This window comes from Trachinotus anak, unplaced genomic scaffold (genome assembly GCF_046630095.1).
Source record: "Trachinotus anak isolate AG129_WGS33_773 ecotype Australia unplaced genomic scaffold, CSIRO_AGI_Tana_v1 ptg000011l, whole genome shotgun sequence".
Taxonomy (NCBI): domain Eukaryota; kingdom Metazoa; phylum Chordata; class Actinopteri; order Carangiformes; family Carangidae; genus Trachinotus; species Trachinotus anak.
In genome coordinates this window covers 30034398-30057180 of record NW_027273862.1, presented here as the reverse complement: position 1 = coordinate 30057180, position 22783 = coordinate 30034398, and the positions used below count along the sequence as shown (strand labels likewise).

Sequence of the window (22783 nt, the reverse complement as noted above, 5' to 3'; positions counted from 1 at the left end):
TGATGACAAATCTAAGCTATAGAGGGCAGGAAAGTTTAATTTATAATGTGGTTTCAATTTTTTATTGGTACGCAACATGTTTGCAGCATCTCATTTTTAATTGAATCCCACCTGGTGTGAACCTCAGACTAACACCCGTCTACCGCAAGACGTTTCATGACGTTACAGCTTCCACTCCACGCAGATCACAGATTTGCCTTTTACAGTGACCTTCAGTAATAACAATACTGACGCGTTCCTGTCCACCAGTGTTATTGGATGTTAACCTTTAATTCCCCCTGGTGCTGCAGTTTATTTCTTGCTGAAATGTTTTACTGACCTTTCTCTCTTCACCTTGGATATTCTGCTGGGAATCACTGCTTCATTCAGCGTAAATATTTGCCTCAGGGACAAAACTAACTCATGAAGCCTTGGTGGCTCAGCTGGAGGTCGTAAAGACTGAAGTACAGAGGAGCAGAGCCTGTGCAGCGGTTTCACTTCCACTGAGGCAGCGAAGTATTAACTCATAACATCTATCAGAAATAATCACATTTGTATTGAGGCTCTGAACCTCTCCTCTGATTTTCCACATTAATCAATTCATTGTTGAACTGTAAAACATCGTAGAAGAGTGAAAAATTTACATCATCATTTCTGCAAACCCAAAAAGATCCAAGTGTCTTTAAATAGCTTCAGTCCAGAGATATTCAGTTTAAAGAACGATCAGATGTCAGGGATTTTTCCTTGAAAACATAAACAATTAATTCTCAATATAACTGTTAAGGTCCACTGTTAAAAGTCACCTCCGACTGACCTCAGCTGAAGTCTTTATTCTATCCATTCACAAAAGAGGAGGAGGAGGAGAAAGTCAGACTCGGTGATAAATGTCAAAGAACCAAATCCTGGAGCTGCTAATGACAGCACTGCTGGAGATTTTCATATCAAAACTATTTGGATCTACTGTCCCATATTAAAATACACAAGCACTCATGATGTAGATACTGACTTCCCGCGCAAATGTGCAAATAAATCTTTTCAAAAGCACAATGTAATGTCTGTCTCATACTCCAGACTGTGTCTCCAGGTCGGTTTGTTTTCTGCTGCTCCTGAGCAGCCGTCACTCACCACTAAAAGTGCAAACAGGATGACTCCGCAGCTCCACGCATCTGCTTTCCTTCCGTCATACTTCTCCCCCTGGTACAGACAGACAGACAGACAGACAGACAGACAGAGATGAGACTCACATCATATGTGCAACATTCATTCTGAGGCCGTTTCCCAAACTGCGAATCAAACTGAATGCTCTGAGCCGTGGCACCTTGCTCATATATGTGGATATTCCTACAGTGTAACATCAGCACGTTGTGATGCTGACTGCACTCCAGGAACTATTTTGGGAGGAAGTGTTTTGAGTTTTCTTTTTCTGGTGCACCCAACCTGCCTCTTCTACTGTTATGTCCCCAAATGTCTGTAGGCGTAGATCTGGGTACGGACCTCAGGGGCCTCCAGGTGCTGCTGAGTTCCCCCTAACAATATTATATTTATACCAATATAGAACCAGGTCTTTTTAACTCCTCGTCATCTTATCATTGGAACATTTATTTTGAAAAATGTGAAAAACTGTGCACATTGGTCGTCTGGCAAAAATCTCTCTCTCAAAGTTAAAACTACTCGTTTGCAAAAAAGACTTGAATAAGAAAGTCTTCCTCTATGTTGTGTAGAGTAGATACAGGGAAAAAAGTACCGACATTTAGGCTCCCATACACAAATATAATACATTTAATATATTTACACACATTGAATTTCCATATATGAAATATAAATAAAAATATATATGTAAAAAAAAATAAAATAAAACCTTTTAGAAATTACTAACTAACTATTTGACAAGTCAAGCTCATACAAGCTCATGTTTATGTATCTATGCCTATATTGTAGATATGTGTTATGTAAATATATGTCCATTGCAAAGCCTGTTAATATGTGTTGATATGATACATAAGAGGGTCCAAAAGTCTGAGACCACTTTCCCAGAATGGACATCACAATAAATGAGAAATTAATAAGAAAAACATTAATAAGCAAATAGAATTTTTATGTGTATGTTGTTTTGATAAGAATATAGAAAATATAGAAATTAAACAATTTTAATGTACAAATGTACAAAATTTATTATGGGTTTTTCATATTATAATATAAACTCATATAAACTTATATCTTCATATATCCTGAGGATGTACACATGTGATAGGTGGGTGGGTGGGGGTTGGGGGGGTGGGGGGGCACAGTGAAATCAGCGAGGACGCAGTAGTGATGTAAGAGCCATTCTAGCCGGAGCTGCTATTACTGTATGAAAGAAAGAGAGAGCACTTACCCTGATCACCTCTGGGCAGGCGTAGTGCGGAGATCTGGAAGAGAGGCAAAGAGGCGGTCATGGTGGAGCGGACTCACACACATTACACACACACACTACACACTCTGAGGGAACACAGCCAGCAGCCATAACCATCACACTGAGGAATAAGAGGCCAGGTGAAGCTCCGCACAACCGTCTGACATAATGTTCTCTGAAGAAATATAAACCACTTTACTCAAAGAAGAAAAAAAAAAACGTTATTGCCTGCTTTTTTTTTTTTTTTTTTTTGTTAGCTAAGTGAGTATTACATAACAAGAAATGGCTTCCACATTGTGACACACTTTAAATGCAAACGGTAGAAGAAGTTCAAGGATTCACTAAACCAAAGTGTTTTTTATGAGCTTTCACACTTGACTTGTGTATTTTTATTTTATGCTAATTTATACATGTACTTCATAACATTTCAGAGGCAACTATTGTACACTTTACTTCACTACGTTAGTTTTACAGCTCTCTTAACTTGTGTGCATACAAAACAAACTGGGCTCGGGTGATATCCAGAATTTAATATGTGGATATAGTCCGGCCAAAATATCACGATATACAATATTATTATTGTGGGTGTGGGTGGGTGTTCATGTAGTAACACATAATCATATTATTGTATATTGTGTTTAGGGTGTTTTTTTTTATAAAATGTAGTTATCTTCATTTATTTTTGTATTTAAAAAAATCTATATTATGAAAAATATTGCATATGGTGGGAAATATCACAATACTATCAGCCCAAGCCAGACTGAACTACCCAGCAGTGTGTAGAATAGTTAAAGTAGCTGTAATATGAAAATGCTGTTCAGAGTAATGCATCCAATAATATTATATGATAATATAACACTGCCAGAAGTCATTTTTTAAAATCATGACTACTTTCACTTCTGATACTTTTACTCAAGACTTTTTACCTGGAATAAAGAGCTTTTACTTTGCATTATTTACTGTATTATTGAGGTGATACTTTAATTACTGATGCACATTAATGTAGATTAGGTGCACATTGATTTAAAATATGTGCTCCATTATAATACATTATAATACTTTGCACCTTTTGTAACTTAAAAAAAACCTGCTCAAATTGCTTCTCTATGTTTGGACTTTCATTGTTTTTTTAAAAAGAAATATATATGCAGCACTACGGTTCTGCCTTGTGTGAATTTATGATGTAGTTTTATATATATATATATGACACAATAATATAAATTTGATTCATTGAATTCATACAGTAAAGTAAGGAGATGAAGTGTTCAAAGCACCAAATCAGGAAAATGCCAAAGAAACAAAGATTAAGATGCTAATAAAAAGATGTATTGATCTGGTTTGTGTGAGACTTGAAAGAGGCTGTTCCACAGTCAGAGAGGATCAATAACACGAGAGCCACCACCTTTAATTTACAGCCGTGAAGCAGCCACAATCATCCGCTCCTCAACAGAACAACTGGCCTACGACATAAAAGCACTGGTAAGTAAAAGGAAAGGTACCTCAGTGGAAAGACAAAGCAGGAATGAGCAATAAATAAGTACAATTACTGATACGGTTGAAGCTGACCTTGGTTGTCATGGTTACAATAACAACAATGGACAGTCATGGATTATAGAAACAAAACTACGTCACCGCACTTTTCCCTTTGCTCCTGTCATCATTACTACGACCACTAGATGTCGCCTAGCAACAGAACCTAACTGTGGGTCATTGTAACCTGCTGACAGACGATCTGTGGGCTCGGTTTTTACTGAAGTCTCAGATTTTCTTGTCTCAGATCAGTTAAGAAAGATGAAAATAAAGAGCAGGAGCAATGAAGGAGGAGAGGAGCTCCAGCTCCATGAACAGAGATACAGCCATAATGTTAACAAACGCACAAGACTCATAATCACATAATCACACACACGCAGCTGGTTTTCCTCTGCGTGGATTAATCGTAACAAATGGAGCAGAGCGCACGACTTCTTCTAACAGTGTTTCTTCTAAACTCCCAGAGTAAACACACTCTCCATCACTGCCAACGTCATACTTAATTATGCTAATGTATGTAAAAACAAGTCAATTTCAACTGCTCAGACACACAAGTGTCAAATACTCTAACTGCAATCTAATTACAGTGGAGCAAATCTTCATCCTTCCTGCCTGGGGCAACTTGTCCTCAGTCGTCGCTGAGTGACATTTAATAAATTCCATTAACGTCACATGAAGTGGAAGAGCCATTTGACTTGTTACTCATGCAAGATATTTACAGGATCCATCAGTGGTTCTTCATAAAAACTGTCTGCGCCGCCGCGATGTGTGAAAGACTAATCTGACACATCCTCACGTGGACGCAGCCATCACACTATCAGGATGTATGCAAATCTCTCCGCAATTATCACCCAACGCCCACTGACCTCTCCACCGACTGACACAATTAGCCACTCACGTCACACCACTTCTCAGAGTCAAAACTCAGTCAAGTCGAAACACACAGACACGCACACAGAAGGTAACACAACACACACGCTGCATAAGCAACTCACTCACTTTTTGCAGAGGCCTATAAAACGTTGATTAAACAACAATAAATCATTTTAATAGATCTGGACTCAGATGTCAGAGGCAGGTTTTCCTCAGCTAAAGTAACCTATAGGTGACTGTCATCTGCAGAGTGTAATCAGGGACGACTGTAGTATCCAAAGCAGTGTGATGCTCCATGATGCACATTTGCCAAAACGTACACAAATAGGCTAAAAACAGAGAGGTGTGAGGTTGATTGTCTTTTCATCAGTTTTCTCCAGATTGTGGTAACTTGTTTTATTTAGTAAAATGCATAATGCATGAATGTTATAACTGAAATAATTAAGTCCATAAAATCTCATTTTAAGTCAGGGCTCCTCTAAAAGATGGGACCTAAAGATTATAATTATAAAGCTGGTGCTGAAAAGCCACTATTATTTCAGTTTACATTGTAATGAAAATCTTTTTAAACATCTGGATCATGTAAAGTACAACATTTGTCCCAAAGTCATTTCAATGAGTACAATTAAATATGTAATTAGGACTTGATTCACAGTTAATTTGAGGTATTTTAAAGCTGATGAAAAAACACTTACATGTAACTTTTATCTCTGAAAAACTTGTATTGTTCAACCAAGGTTGGTTGAGTTTTAAAGCTCCATATTTTACACTTGACCAGTGTTTTATCTGAAGTGTTGATCTCCATCAGAAGATATATTTGTGGTTTTAAGAACCAAAAACCATCTCAGTGTAGTTTTACATCTCCTCTCTCAGGCTTCTCTCTGGAGCTCTAGTAACAACAGGTCAGTCAGCCAATCAGAGGAGAGGATCTGGGCCTCTCTTCTTTGTGTGGCCAACATACAAGTAACATCTATCTTACCATCAAGACTTTGTTCCATGAATGAATAAATAATTAAAATAGGTGAAAAGGGAAATATTCAGATTAAGATAAAGGCTACAGGGTGGACAAAAAGCATTGATGATTTACACAACTGTTTGTACTCACAATTATTATGTTTTAGGACTTAAAGTCAAAGTTTAGGACATTCTACTTGAGTGTGAAGACCTGAGATTTACTTGTTGTGACTTGAACTCACCCACAGCTGGTCTCCAGCAGACTGTCCCCGACCTGCAGAGACGCCATGCCAAAATCTGCTATCCTGATGTTGTTCTTCTCATCTAACAACAAGTTCTCAGGCTTCAAATCTCTGTGGCTGGAGGATGAAAGGAAACAGAAGAAAGAGGTTAAGATGAAGCAATGGCCTCCTTTACCTGTCATCAGCTTGTTTTTGGTATCTGGGCTGCGTCTATTGTCAGAGTAAGGTCTTTATAGGTTCACTTGGTGCCTTGGACCAGGAGGTTTCTCCACAGGTCTGTTTGGGTTGGACAAAAACTATGGACCCTGGAAGACCTCAATGTAAAAGTCTACTTGTTCGTGAAGATTCTCAGTCATGCAGGACGCTGAATATCCAGAAGTGCTGAGTCAAAGCTACCTGGACTTGCTGTGAATTTTTTTAAAATGTTTTTTTCTTATGTGAAAAGTTTCTTCAGTTGCAGAAATATCCCCGAATGATAAGGGAGGTGAAATGTTTTCTAAGATTTCTAAAGCAAGTCCTGTTCCCTTAGAACATCCAGATAACATGAGCTGTGTCCCAATTCAGGAGCCGCATCCTTTGGAGGCTGCATTTAAAGACTGATTGTGTCACAGTGGCGGGATCAAGCTCAACTCAAGCTCAACTGTGGCGGAGAAATGCATCCCTCTTTTCCTGGGCAACAAAGGCTCCAACGGGTGGCTCCTTCATGGCCCAACCTATCCCAAGATTCACTGCGTGCCAATAATTAAAGCATTCTCCAACATAGAGCCTAAAGATCACACTTTTAAATCTAAGTATTGGGTTTCAGCTAAGTTCAACACCTAATGGTACAACTGTTAAACCCAGGGCCTTAAAACCTCAAGTTTTGTGAAAAAAAAAGTTACACATTGACGAAGTTAATAGGTGAAAGGAGCCATGCTTTGCAATGCAACAGTAAGGGCAGGCACAGCTGGTGATGCAAAGTTGAAAACCTTCATATGCCAGACCGTCTCATTTTGGTTCAGGCTTCATGGTCCACAACAACTACGAAGGGCCAACCTTTGTAGAATGCATCCTTCGGCCCTGAATTGGGACACAGCTAAAGTCTTGTTTCACATCCACCGCCAACCTGGCAATCCCTTTTTTGTTAATTAGCTTATGGCCCCCAACCTAACACCCATGTTTATCTTTTGCTTCTTCGTTGGAGTTTCACGTAAAATATCATTGAATACAACAGCTCCTAATAACTTTACCTTTTAAGCTTCAACCATGGAGGTGGTTTGGGCGATACTGTGTCCAAAAGTGGTCACAGACTTTTGGACCCCACCATATTACAATCCAGTCGTGAGGAACTGATACCCTCCAGATATAAAGAAGGTCCAAGTCACTAACAGATCTACCTCCTTTTACTCAAAATGAATGAGGGAAATTAAACTACTGGACAGGACTCTTCTGACCCAGGTCGTGGACATCCCTGTTTCCCCCAGAAATAAAACCCAGCATAGAATAAATCTAGCCTTTCAAAGCCAAACACTTGATGTCTAATGCTGAGAGTCAAAGGTAGAAGTTCTTTGATGTGCAATTGCTCCTAGAAACACAGTGTGCGTCAAGAAACCAAAGGTGCTGTAAGAGATGAAAAGAGATCAAGAGGAGCTGGAGCCTCTAAAGTCGCCCCCGGCTACAGCTGATGAGGGAAGAGGCTGAAGAGGAGTCAGGCAGGTGGAAACCTGTTGTTCTATCATCAAAACAGAGCCAACACTTCAGTGCTTTTAGGAATATGATTTCAGTATAGAAATGTCAGAAAATTAATTTGGTGCTCCCTTGAAGCAGGAAATATCTTGATCAGTTACATTACTCATCTTACACTACAGCGATGGTGACTAAGCTTTATGCAAATTCCTGTCAGACAAATTTTGCTTCCTTACAGTTAAATTTAGTGGCATATTTACAAAGACTACAGATGTACATGAGCCAAAAGTACCACTGAATAAAGGCTGACGCTGGGCTGATTTAATGAGTGTTGGATAACAAACTGGCATCCTGACAATCCATGTTTGGCAATTAGCTTCTGTCCAACAACCTGTCAGGAAAGTAATGTATCACAAGATAAAATGTTTCTGCTGCTGAACTGAGAACACGCTGCAGATTTGCACTGACCCGGCTACAGGAAGGACGAGTGTGGGGAAATGTTAAAACAGCCTGAAAAATATCAGTGACTGAAGAAGTTGTGAAAAATGAATGCGGAACATTTTTTGATTTAACTCTCAAACTCCTTTGACAAGATTGTTGATGTAATACTTATTACTGTCTGCTTCAAAACCATCTCAGTGTAGTTTTACATCTCCTCTCTCAGGCTTCTCTCTGGAGCTCTAGTAACAACAGGTCATTCAGCCAATCAGAAGAGACCATCTGAGCCTCTCTTCTGATTGGCTGAGTGTTTTGTGAGTGATCCAATAAAAATATAGCAGATTTCAGGTAAACACTCAGAGAAACCAAATCCTGCAAGGTTGGATGGTGGGTCCAGGTGGGTGGGGCTTGGGGCGTGGTTGAGGGCGGTGACTGCTTTGTTGTGACATCACAAAGTTCCAGAAGTCCTGACGGCTGGTTTTAAGGCACAGTGTCTGAATACAGGCTGTGTGCATTTCTCTGTGGACTGAGGCTTTGATACTTTCACAGTATTAATATAGAACCTGGACCTGCTTTATAATCACAAACACATGGACATCTACCTTTAGACTGGATGGAGCTTTAAAAATGTGGCAATGACAAAAGAAAACAGATGTACAGGTGAAAAATACCAGCAGCTGTTGCATTGCTGCTCTTTCGTCTTGTGTGGTGGTGCCAAACAGAGAGCTGCTGTAAAGTCACTTCATACACATCTTTTAATCTGTTAGAGCGTCCTCACCTGCTGTCACTGAAGTGCTTCCATTGTCTGAACCACTGAGACAGCTGAGCTCTATCCATCTGTCTCACACTGTCTCAGCCTGGACACAGTCCCTCTCTGCGTGTCCATGATGTAACAGATTTTAAATGCTTTAAACCCTGTCTAGTACACCTGAAGTTAGAATGACTTATTGACGATGTGTTGGTGCACAGGCCGTCATCATGTTATTTTACAAACCTGGTTTCAGGATGAACATGTGTTTCGTGTCGTTTGTTTGATGCACTGACGTCAGTTGTGTGTGAGATGATGACAGTGACAGAGGTGGAGTCTGAGAATAACAAACCATATGGAGTGGCTGTGGCAGAAGTCCAGGGCAGAGATGATCTGTCTGAAGAACTTTCTGGCCTCTTTAGGTGTTAACCGGCCCTTCTTCACCAGGTAGTCGAAGAGCTCCCCCCCGGACACATGCTCTAGCACCAGATACCTGCACAGGAAGAGAGCGGGAACAGGCCTCAGTGGTCAGAGATGGAAGAAGGTAGCTGGGTAAATACAATTTCTGCCTTTCAACAGAGATTAAACAGATCCATCCTCCGTTTCATTTGTCCTCAAGATGATAGAGGCATTAATGAAATAATTGCGTCATAAACTACAAAGTATTTGGCTGCGACGTGCTGAAGTTACCATCGATGTAAATCCCTGAGAAAACCCGCGGCCCTGTTGGTTTGTGTGCCTGTGGTTTAAAATGTTTTATCTATCTCCTCCTGACATCGCTGAGAGCCGCCCCCCCACCCCTTCCCCCCAGCAGTCTGATTTATTAGCAGATTAAGGGATCTGCTCGAGCGTTTACCTGTCAGGGCTATTTAAATTAGAAACATGCTTGCGTGTGATTTGTGAGTGTAAAAATGTTCTGTCTGCATCCATGATGACCGTCCGTCCCCGTCCCCGTGTCATTAAGAAAACAAATTCCTGCTCCATTTGACGGTGGCGCCTTTATCAATTATTGAACGGCGTATTAAGCCACACGCCGCTGGAGCAGAGCCAGATTAATGTATACAATAAAACACGGATGCACACTCACAGGGGGGGCATGTTAAAGCGAGGACAAGCACAGAAACATTTCATGCTTTAATAAAATGCCAGAGATTAAACTGCTGTGTGGACGGAGGGGGATCAGGGAAATGCAACGACAGTCCTGAGTCTGTTTCAGGTTTCATTTCACACATCACCAGTGCTGTTTGTCAGCCCCCACAGGTCAAGAGGTAAAAACTATGGGGGTGTGCACAACAGCTTCTGAAGCCTCTGTAGGTGTTTCCCAGGACTCCTCATCTGAACCGAGGGTCTAAGGACAGAGGGTGTCGTGTGCTGTGCAGGTTGTAAAGCGCCTTGATTCTGATTTGTCATATTGCACCACATCAATAAATTCACTTGACCTGAGTGACATTTGAGAGTCAACACGGCTACTACACCAGCACAGTGGTGAGGATATGATACAAAACCCTTTTCCACCTATCAACCATTCACTATTTAACAAGTGGAAGTGGAAGCCAGTTAGCTTAGCTTGCCAACATTAGCGCTGAGTGGGACTTGCCGTTACGCCAGGAACACACTGCTTGTGTTGTGTTGCTAAACTGGGGTTAGGGTTCACACCGGCTCCTGCAGCTCTGTCCGTCTACGTAAGAGTTTTGCAGGATGTTTGAATGTTGGATTTCTTTTCAAGATAAATGAATTTCTGATTTATCTTTGACAGAAAACGCCACCATCTCTACATGCAGCTGCTAAATGGTTAAAAAAAATTTAAATATATTTTTTCATGTCTGTCATATTCAGATTCAGCCTAGACACTGAAAATATAGTGGAAGGTGTCAGTTTTGTGTTATGTTGCTGGTATGATGTCAAAATGACATCAGCAGGTCTGTTCTTGGTGTATTTTTGCTGCCGTCACGTGTGGAAAACAGGTGAGACTGTGCCCGAAAACACGTTACTCAGCTGCGACACATCTGGTGCACCAGCGTCTTTGGGTAAATGATGACGTGTCATCAGTGTTACAGATAGAAATGCATTGTCCACACTCCCTCGCAACATGTGAGTGAACGGATTAATGTGTCGTGCAGTGCAGTCCAGTTACAAAGATACTCACAGGTATTTCTTATTTTCGTAGACGTCATGCAGCTTTAAAACGTGGGGGTGCTCTATGAGTTTGAGAATGGCTATCTCCCGCTCCACCTGCAGACACACAGGAGGAAAATACAGTTATAAACACACAAACACCATCCTCAGACTCACTGTCACTACAAGCCTGCTCAAGCCAGGACCTGCAGCCAGGATGATTCATTGAAAAAGACACACACACACACACACACACACACACTCAGAGTGTATCTGATATATCAATCACATGGAGTGGCTCTGGGCTGTTGTCACTCCCTTGTTGTTTGGTGATCGCTGGAACAAAAACCCAAACATTTAACCTCTGGATCTGGTTCACTTCTAAAGTCTGATGGTTTGTCACTGAGAGGTTGTTGTGTTTGATGCCCGACAACTTCAGTTTCACACAAATACGTCTCAGCAACACACGCGTCATGCTCAGATAATCAAAGAGAGAAAAAAAACCAAAAAAAATCTGTTGGCAAATAGAAACTTGCTCCTGTTTTCACATCAACCTGTTGGGATAAGTGTTGACCTTGCAAAACAGCAGATGAAAACATCTGGATGAGGTTAAATAAGCTCATAAAACATCCATGAGTGAGAAGTTAACACAGCAATGAAAGGTACAGCATATATATATATATATATATACACACACACACACGTAAGTGGACCACAGGCAGATTATGTCTATGTAAATACAGACTATGTGAAGGATAAGCCAGAAGCACAGCCTCCTGGGAGCTGTAGTTGAATCATCTTTGTTCAAATGTACAGGAGCAGATATTTATCTACTTTAGAATGTGGACGTCAAACCTCAGTATCATGTTTCAGACCTGGTCTGTCCTGGACTCAGTGGTTTTCTCACTGCAGCTTCCAGGTTGACGTGGATATGATGTTGGTGGAATTGATTCTTTATTCACGGACCACTGGTCATATAAATATTTTGTCGTGTTGAATTAATGAGGTGCAACAAAATGAATAAAATTCATGAATGTATATTATAGGACTCTGGATGAAGATACTGACACTGAGGTGTTAATTAAATCGAACCCTGGAGGCCTCACACAACATGTTTCCACCACTGAAGCCACTTTATCAATTATTAGTTTCTTGAAAATGTCACATCAGTCTTCCACATGTTCCTGTTGAGAGAATCAATCAGGGATCTTTACCACAGGTAATCAAACTAATCCTCTATGTCCCATTGATTTCAGATTCTCATCAGTGCTGAGCTTTAAACTGTGGAGCACACAAACATTATCAGTCATCTGTCAATCAACGCTCGTCCCATCCTTGTGACTCGTTCCCTGCCCCTTTCTCCACTAACTCTGAGTCGTCCTCCAGCGTCCCCCACTCTGGGGCGACGTGACAGGTCTGACGGGCCAGACACCAAGACAGAGGACACCGGAAAATGAAATTTCATTTCCATCAAAGCCGCCAGTCTTCAAAGGTCTGTCATGGCCAAGTGATGGTGGCCAGCAGCAAATAAATAATAAAAGAATTGCCTTTAATCTTTGGCCCAGTGGTTTTCCCAGAGCAGACTGTCACACCAGCCTCACATCCTGAAAATCTTCTCCCAAAGAGGAAGAGGAATTCAAGAGGATTCTAATACCAATGCCCAACAAAAGGTTTTCAAGGTTCACTGGATAAACTGTAAGAGTGAATGACAAGACTTTCACAGAATAGCACAGACACAAAAGCTTTAAAGTGCTAATACTGGCCTAGATACTGAGGTGACATTGTTTTCATAGTCAATACAAACTTAGTTTCTTCATTAAAGGTCCCACATTATAACTTTTCCTCTCTTTTATTTTGAAGGGTTGATCTCCATCAGAAGATATATTTGTGGTTTAGAACCAAAAACCATCTCAGTGTAGTTTTACATCTCCTCTCTCAGGCTTCTCTCTGGAGCTCTAGTAACAACAGGTCAGTCAGCCAATCGGAGGAGAGGATCTGAGCCTCTCTTCTGAGTGGGTGATGCTTTTCTGGGTGATTTAATAAAAATATAGCAGATTTCAGGTAAACACTCAGAGAAACCAAATCCTGCAAGGTTGGATGGTGGGTCCAGGTGGGTGGGGCTTGGGGTGTGGCTGAGGGCGGTGACTGCTTTGTTGTGACATCACAAAGTTCCAGAAGTCCTGACGGCTGGTTTTAAGGCTCAGTTTCTGAATACAGGCTGTGTGCATTTCTCTGTGGACTGAGGCTTTGATACTTTCACAGTATCAATATAGAACCTAGACCTGCTTTATAATCACAAACACATGGACATCTACCTTTAGACTGGATGGAGATTTAAATCTGTTATTAGCTTTTTGAGATTTCCTAATGACCAAAAACATTACCTCCTTAACAGGAGTCAGTCCTTGAATTTAGCCGCTGCTCACTTTACTCTTGCGTGCCCACACTTTTCATTATGTGCAACAACCTCTTGGTGAAGCAGGTTCTTGCAAATACTTCAATAAAAACAAAACTACTGGCAGAAAAAATATGGAAGACTCTGAGGAAACTCTATTGCCTGATGAAGCACATTCATCAAATCTAGCAGCCGCCGTGACTCCCCTATATTTGCTTGTCATAGATGGAAATCACCTTGAGAATGCAGCTGTCCCGCCCAGTTTTGCAAACTAGTTTTCTCCAATCCAAGTACATTCCAGATCCGACTTGATCTGTTGACGTAAAACCTGAAACGCGATGCATAGCTGGAATAAAACAGTTGGTGGAGGCAGTACAGGGACAAGCCTGAAGTGTCTGGGTTGAGCAAGAAGCAGCCAAACCCTCATTGGTCTCTAATGATGTCCATTAGCTGATCATTGGTCCCCTGGCTTTGATTTTGTGACATAAGAGCACTTTAATGCTGCAGTGTTTGTCCGCAGACTTTGGATTCCCAGGTGTCACGTAATGACTCATATCTGGGATGGCTGCAGGTGCATCAGCCTTGCGTCCTCCTGCTATCAGATCTAATTACCCTCATTTTCATCTCCTCACACAGCCAATGCACACGCATGGCAGAGGCTAATTAAACATATGTACAAGGTAAACATTCAGCCCCCTGCCCTCCCTGTATGAGCAGCAATGCTGACATTTATTAAGCTCGATTATGACCCATTTGGTTTTTTAATGGGTGGTAATAAAGAGTGTGGATGTGGAGAGAAGGCTGGGGAGAAGCTGTAACATAGCTGGTGGATGTAACTCCTACAGCTCAGGTCTCAAGGATTTCAGAGACATAGTTTCCCCCCTAAGCCTCTCCAGCAGCGGCCGACTGCGTTGTTCGAGGTACAGTGATCGCCTCTGAATCTTAACTAATCCTGCACCGCTGTCCCCTGCTCACCTCAATTATCTCAGGCTCATCTTCTCTGTTGAGACGAATTAGCAGAAAAGTTTCCAGCTGTGTTCACTTTCATTAAAAAGGCATTAACATATAAGCTTTTATCATGTTAAGTCAAGCGTAATGCAGATTGTAAGGGAAAAAGAAGTGTGCGCTTTAGATTAAGGGTGCTTGATACATTAATATAAGGCAATAGTAGCTTAAGAATATGTAAATGCATTGGACCAATATCAGAATCCCGATGTTTCTTTGACGTATCACAGCCCAGGATCTTAGGAACTGGAATAAGTCAAGTGCAGAAAGTATGAAGCGAGACAAAAAGTTCCTGCAGACCACAGTCCTGGCCCTCATCATCCCCTCACCAGAGATTATTTCCCATCAGCATGACCTCAGCTGTCCTTACAGTAGATGTCATGTGCATAATTAATTTAAAATGCTAGAAAAGAAGGATGGGTTCTATATCCGCCATGATTTTGACGATCTGACCTAATAAGTCTGATAAATTAAAGCCAGCATCACTATCAGTGAACTCATCAGCCTGTGCAAACAGCTCTAATAGCTTTATGTGGCTCTAGAGGTTTGATAACAGAGAGTCCATTTAATATCTAATTTCTGACTTTATAAGCTTTTATGACAACTGGAGGTGTTTCAACTTGAGGCAAATTTTTATCATTTGAATTTAGTTTTTGGGGTTCATTAATCTGCCAGTGTTTTCCTGTCCATCTTTCTAAAGTCTTATGAGTTGTAGTTTAATGTAGTCGGTCACCTGTCAAACACTGTGAAAAGTGCTGTACAAATAAAGTTTGATTGATCGTGAGGATTTGACAGGAAAGAGCTTAAACATCCACCTGCAGCAGAAGACGCGCAAGGTGCAATCACATATCTGCAAACGTTATTTTATCTGATACTTTTAATAAATTCTTAGCTGCAGCGTTAGCCTTTTACATTCTGGTGCTGAATATTGGTATCAATATTAAAACAACACTTTTTTTTAACCTTACTTTGTTGTATTGAAACACAAACTGTTTCTATCTTATTAGCAACAGGTTAAAGAGTTTAGCCTAAATAAAGAAGAAATCAGTGGAAAACAATGACTTATAGGAATTAAAAGAGGTTGTATTTGACCAAACACTGAGACAATGACAGCCTCAGTATGTGACTGTTTTCAGTATTTGGTGCAACAGTTCAGTCGATGCCCTCAGGACTGTGGTTCACTCCTGAGCTCAGACCCAGACTCGTGTAGTGGAGTTAGAGGTCCAGCTCCTGTGGTGAGTTCACCAGATACTCACGGGTGTAAATGAGCTGATTAAACCTCTGTTCATCTTCTCGCTGAATCTGAAGTTTTTTATCCCCCCCCCCGCTGTACCACACACACAGTTTGTGTCCATACTGAGCTGAACACACCTTCACCTGAGGTTAGTGTCAAACCATCCATCTTTCTGACACAGAAGCCCCAGACGTCCTCTCACGTCCTCTCAGACTAGTCAGGTAATGAAATCCCCACAGTGCTGTGGGTCCACCCCAGGGTCTCCTACCAGTTGGACCTGTCCAATGTATTTTCACAGAAAGGCATCATGATCAAGACGCAGTGGTTGTCCTCCTCTGTGTGGGTGTCTGAGCTCCACGTACTATCTCTAAGTGCACACAGCATCACACAGGAACCTGGTGACGTAGTCAATACTTGTACTTTTCTCTACGTCACTACCCAGACGACATGTTAATGCAGTTCAAAGTAAGGCTAAAGGACATGCAAAAAAATGATATTGCAATTATTTTGGCAGATTATTTTGTGATATGAGTCACGATTTCAGTTGCATTGATCATTTTTAAATTTCATTTTCACTGAGAAAAAAGTTGATGCAATTTTTGTTGGGTCTTTACGTCTGGAGAATATGATTTGTTGACCAGGTTGTCTCTGTTGCACCATTTAAATTATATTTCCATTAATTGTTGAGCCCTAGATCAAAGTCATGTAGGGTCTTTGTGCCATCCACTCCTGTCTCATGACTCAAAACCACGTTCAATCTTTTCGTGGAGCAGTAAAGTGTCTGCAGTATTGCTTCATCCATTTCATCCAAAGAAAAAGATCTCTTGTCCTTCCAAAGCAGTTAAGCACAATTTGCTTGATTCAAGCCATCAGCTTTAATCAGTTTGTGCACTTAATGCTGACATCTGCAACTGTCCCCAAGTCATTGTCTCCGTCCGTGACAGGTTTTTCAACTGATGCAGGAACTGATGCACCAAGGGCAGGGTGAGCCAGCTCTTGTCAATTAATCAGCTGGTGCCAAAGTTGAGATGTGCAGTGAAGTGTGATGGTCATAGCCAGACTGCAAAGACAAATTGCTCACCGTTATATTTCTGTCAAACTTCACAGGTAGTCTGTAATCAGTCGAGTGGTGGTCAGATGATGTGGTGAGCCTGGTCAGGTTGGTCCAGATTTTATTTTTCCCCTTCCACTGATACATTTCTGACACATAATCCGTGATAATTCAAAGCCGAGTGTGAAGTCAGACAGCTGGGGAAGACTGATGGTGACCTATCTGAGAGGATCTGCCATATGGACAATGACTCGGGCCGTGCGGTATACAACGTCTTTGTCCAGAGTGAGTCAGTTTTGTGACACGCCATCTAAACACAATGACTGACTGACTGACACAGCCGGCCACCCAAAGGCACTTAAACAACATTCCAGCAAAAAAACAAGAAATTGTCTGAGTATCTAACACTCGCTGCCTCATTTAAGTTTGAAGCTTGAGACTTCGCAGAGGATTCCAAACTGTGGTCAGAGTAGATTCACAACATTTGCAAATGGATTCACAAAGGAAAAAATGTGCCAAATACCCGAGATAAATATGCCAGAATATGACTAAATACACTCTGTCTTCAGCTTGCTATTAGCTGTCTACGGCTGTGTCTGAAATCATTGGCTATGGACCACAAGCGAAGGTTTGGATGTGGACATGTCCCTACCGATATCTGAATGAACTTGTTCTCACTCTGTTTGGAGTGAAGTCATATTAGATATAACTACGTCTCCAAGACGACCAACTTAGGCATGGTGGAATGGTTTTAAGTTTACTTTTAATCTTTGATCTGCTACTGTGTATAGTTCTTTATCTATATGTAAATACAATAAATACAGATCTTAGTTGACAGCATTAAAAAGTCCTCTTTGTTTTTTACGGGTTGTTGTGTCCCCACCAATGTTGAGACCAAACCTACGCCCTTGCTACGTCCATCCAAGCCTTGAAAAGCTCCAACTGTGAGTCACCTAACATTGTCTATTCAGATATAAATACAACAGACTTTTACTTTTGGAACCCTTGCCCAAATGCATTGTGGGAGTCAAGAGGTTTTAACAACAGCAACAAAAAAAGACAGTCGTTAATCTTTTGTCCTGATGAGTCTACTGGCAGAGTTTCATCTAGCCGTGGCAGAGCTCCAACCATGAGTCAGAAGGTATGAAAAGTTTTTATTGTATAAAACAAACGAACTCAAACACCTCAAAACTTATGTGACCCTTATTGATTCCACCAGGGCTCGGCCTCTGGCAGGTTTTGCGTTCACACCCTGCTGATACCAATTTTCCTCCAGCCCACTGAGGAGCTCAGAGCTCCTGACTCATGGCAGCACGTCTCCCCCAGTCAACGCCTCCACGCGTGATCACTCCTCTTAATGAATTATGAGGATTGACCGTGGTAACTGCGCATTGCTTCCAAATCCCCATTTAATTGAAACACGATACAGAGCTGAGGGGGCATGAGGGGTGATAAATTGGAACATCCGCTTGGTAATCAAACCGCCATCTGTTGCCATGACGTCCGAGCGAGAGGAGGAGAGCGGAGGAGGACGGCCCACCCATTCTCAACTGGTCTCCAATCACAGTCAGACGGCAGCGGTGCAATTAAACGGCTGCCGCCGACCACTTTGGGTGATTCGGCAGAGGAGACAGAACAGCCAGATGTTTTATGAAGCAACGCAAAAAGTGAGAGGGAGGAGAGGAAAGGAAGGGAAGGAAAGAATAAAGTGAAGAAGAGGAGATGGTAGAAAGATAAAGGAAAGAAAGATTAGGGAGTGAAAGAGTGGAAAAAAAAAGAGGAAAGAAAAAAGAGGGAAAAAAAGGAGAAGTAAGAAAATGAAAAGAGAAGGGACAGAAGGAGAGGAAAGGAAAGAGACATGAGAATGAAAAAGGAAATGAAGGGAAATAAAAGGAAAGGGCAGGAGGAGATAGAAAAATGAAGGAGATGAAAGGACAGGAAAGAAAGGGAGGGAAAGAAGATAAGAGGAGAGGAGAGAAAGGAAGGGAAAGGAGAGCCAAGAGATAATGGAAATTAGATGGCAAGTAAGAAAAGGAAAGGGGAGGAAGAGGAGAAAGGAAGAGAGGGTAACGACCAGGCGTCTGGCGAGGAGTGGGACGGAGCCAGCAGCCTCCTCAGAGTGTGACTGCATCAGACAGAAAACATCACCGGCAGACATACGGTGGGGGAGGCGGGGGTGGAGGACGGGGGTGGGGGGGAGATGCTCTCTTCTCTGGTGGACTGTAATCAGAACCCTTTCACTCATCTGTCACCGCTCTGTCACTCAAAGGGCGGCAGCAGCGGAGACGTCCAGGACGACGACGACGTGATGCAACTTCCAGCAAGTACGAGAACTCAGAGCAGGACAGGGAACGTTCCCCCTCCTGCTTTTACTGTGATGGCTCTTTAAAACCTGTCAACAGTGCCTCTCTCCAAACCTGCCTCCTGCAAATTACATTTATACACAACTCATTTTCAAACTACGGCTGTCAGCGCTAACGTGTTACTCACGCTGAGATAAAGGACAAAGCATAACTCGTTTTTTTTTTTTTTTAAATTGTGTTAATTGCGTGTTGCCTAAGATTCTTTTATTCTAGATTCTACGTTCTAGAATCTTTGGCTGCTACTATTTTGACCCTTTGACACACCCTTACTTGTTGTCAAGTGGCCACAGACACTTCCTGCAAAGATTTTACACGGCGGAGCAAGATGCTTTATGGTGAGTCATGTCTATGGAGCAAAAGGGGGCGGTTCCAGTCTGCATAAAGGGGCGTGTCAGGAGACCTAAAGTGTTTAAATCCAACGCCTGAATCTTCGTGGTGAAGATCGAATGAGTTGGAAAATAAAAATATAACTTACCCAGAGCTCGTCTACAGATGAATAAATGATCAGACATCTTCATAATTACACGCTAGACATGCTAACGTTAGCTTCTAGCTCAGACAGACTGACTTCGTGAAACGAAGTGAAAACTGTTCTGAAATGCAAAACAATAGAATTTTAATCATGTGATAAAACATGTGATTAATTGCGATTAAGAAAAAATGAATCGTTTCACAGCCCTATTTCAAAACTGTCTCCAAAAAAACCCAGAAAAACAAACTCATCATGATGACATGTACTGCGTAGCCCTGACCTGTCAGACGTGAATGAATCACTCAGCTTCCCCTGACAACAGCAGATGACACTGATCATCACCTGAATCCACACTTTGCAGCAACAGGACCAGAGGTCGCTCTGCTCCTGCACAACGTTTCGTCCCTTAAACTGATCGTTGTCACTTGTGTGCAGATTCTGACCCGTGCGTGTGTGTGGTTAAGGACATGCGTTATGTTCCTGTGTGGAATGTGTACAGGCTGTGAAAACGAGGAAATGCTGTTAATGAATGTACCAATAAACTGTTTACCTCTGATCTCAGTTTTATTAAACAGTTTTATGGTTCTGTTCAGACTCTCGCAGCTCTTGGTTCTGGTTGGGGATTTGAACCGTGGTCCTGAGTTATTACAATCTGGATTTCCCTGATGCAGATACTGAGAGACTCGTGCACGTTTTCATCTCCAGCAGGTTTGACCACTGTAACGCTCTCTTCTCTCTTTAAGGGACTTTTCTTCTTTAGCTGAGCCGTCACTTAAACGTATTTACTTTTGTCTATTTTAAATGTGTTTTTTTATTAATGTTAAGCACCTTGTATTGCAGTATTTTCATGAAAGGTGCTATATCAATAAAGCTTGATTGGATTGGATTTCTGACATCGTGCTCACTGCTGCCAATTTGCACAAACACGAGCAGTCAGACACAAACTTCCAGGTTACAAAGAGCAAATGAAGAAAATGATTTCACAAACTGATGGATTTAAACATATTATTTGACTCTGAGATGACCTCCACTCACACGGTTTGTGTTTGTGTGCATTGAAGGAAAGAGAAGTGTTGTCGCACAACACAAAGTGTGAAGGTCACATCAGGGGACGTTAACTTCGAGATGCAGCGGAACCAGATTTAAATTTAATATCTTTTGCATTTCCACTTCTAAATGTATTTATCGTTTCTTTATTTAAACACAGACTGAGGGAAAAGAACATAATTATTAACTGGTAAATTTAATGATTTTTTTTTTCTAGTTGAATTTTCAATGGATCATTTAAATGCTAATTAGAAATATGTATGTAATTACTTTTTTTTTTTTTTTTTTTTTAATGCATCATCTTAATATTAGATAATAGCTGAGCGTCAATCAGAGATAACGAACCTGTTTCTGTGTCATCAAGGATCAGGTGTGAAACCAAACACAATGTTGTCATAGACACTGAGGGTCCTGTTCTCCCATCTCACACACACACACACACACACACACACACTTCATGCAGCAGGAGCACTGGGTAGAATCAACACAGTTAAGTCAGTATTGACACCATTAACACAACCAGCCACTCGTTGAGGAGATGAAATGAGTCCAGTCGGGCGTGGGGGGGGCGGGGGGGTGGGGGTGTTTGACCTCTGAAGAGCTCCGATGCACAATCTGCTGCACTTCAAATGGAAAGAGATTTAATCGCATGCTCACACACACACACACACACACACAGACAGACAACACACCCTTCAATGCTTAATGCCGGTCGTGTACTTTCATGCTCACCACACAAGTGCTCCCTCAGGACTAGACTGAAGACACACACACACACCCACACACACACACACCAAAAACTGTATGCCAACCATTGTTTGACATTCAAGGTTTAACCAGCTTGAAGCAGAAATTACAGTTTCATTTATTTTGCTGCATGTGGTCGTCAATAACATCCTGATTGTCCCCCAATAATCAATACCTTTTATAACGTATTGATGATGACATCAAATGACAAACTGAATCAAATCAAATGCAATGTGTGTGTGTGTGTGTGTGTCTGTGAGCTGCAGCTGTCCTCTGTCTGTTATCCGCTCATGCTAGCAGCCCCCCCCCGTGTCTGGTCTAATGAGACTGTCCATTAGCTGCATTGAGACTCTGCTGTAAATGTCAGGTTTGACATCAGGGTGACCCCTCCACATGTAAGGTGAAGTAGCGTTGTAAATGTCAGGCTGCTCATCTCACACACACACACACACACACACACACACACACACACACACACACACACACACACACACTCTATCTGGTAGATATAGGAAGGCTGTGGGGACACAATAATGTGTTGCATAATCATGTTTGCATTAGCACGTGACAAAGAGCAGCAGCAGCAGCGGAGGGGAAAGCTGGAGGATGTTTTTGGCCGTGTTAGCGGCGCGGCCAGGAGCACAGTGCACGCACGGTGCGTGTGTGGGCGGCTGGGGAACGTCTTGGTTTAGATTTCAGCGCGGACACGCTCCTGTGGGTCGTACCCGGGTCGAGAGAACCAGGGTGGAGTCACAGCGCTGTAACGACACTCAGCTCCTGACAGACAAGAGTCAAACTTCACTTGTTTCTTTGTCAGGTAAACGTACAGAGTTTTTTTGGGGTTTTTTTTAAGCGTCTGAAGATGTTTTTCCCATGAGCGCAGCCTCCTTTTCCTTCCTGGAAACCAGAGAGGGAGCGTTTAGTTCAGCCAATGGGAAAACTTTCTGAAATGGATATAAACTGATAAACTGTATCCGTTGTGGATAAAGATCTAAAAAAAAAAAAAGTATTTATATGGTAATGTTTTGAGTGTTTCCTTTAAGAGGTTCAATGTGTAACAATGAACAAGGGAAATGTAAATGTGTGTTGTATTGTGTCTTGTGAACAGAGGATACATTCATATGCAAAACCTCCAAAGACTTCATCCAAAGCTTTGCAAACATTGAGATAAAAGAAGCAAAAAAGAAAAAAAAAAAAAAAAGAAAAGTGAACCTGCAGCTCTCTGAAAATGTCAAACAAAATGGGATAAAATAAGGTCTCCTCAAAATGTCAGCTGAGGCAGGAGCAGCAGAGCGGAGGTGAACGTCATGTTTTAAACATGGACCTCCGTCAAACCTCTTGTTTTTTTTGTTTTTTTTTGTTCTTTACTTTTTTTAAATATATTTGTATGTGGCCGGTAAGACTTCATTGTGTGAGAACACAACGGCCATAACTCAGGCCAATCGCTGCCTGTTGCCATGACAACAGGGGCCCTGGCAGCGTCCCTCTAAAATAAGACAGAGGCGGGAAAAGATTAGAGGAAGCTGCTGCTGC

General features: G+C 41.7%; 1 protein-coding gene across 12 annotated transcripts in view; it reads right to left on the bottom strand.

Moving 5' to 3' along the window:
* Positions 1-22783, bottom strand: part of LOC139628276 (serine/threonine-protein kinase BRSK2-like) — a 109958-nt gene that overhangs the window by 25600 nt on the left and 61575 nt on the right. For all 12 annotated transcript variants that reach the window (XM_071489819.1, XM_071489818.1, XM_071489823.1 and 9 more), the window contains exons 3-7: positions 10968-11053; positions 9174-9314; positions 5971-6087; positions 2354-2387; positions 1105-1173 (exon numbers count right to left, since the gene is read on the bottom strand). In XM_071489819.1, coding sequence (XP_071345920.1) covers positions 1105-1173; positions 2354-2387; positions 5971-6087; positions 9174-9314; positions 10968-11053 — 447 coding nt within the window. The remainder of the gene's footprint in view (positions 1-1104; positions 1174-2353; positions 2388-5970; positions 6088-9173; positions 9315-10967; positions 11054-22783) is intronic.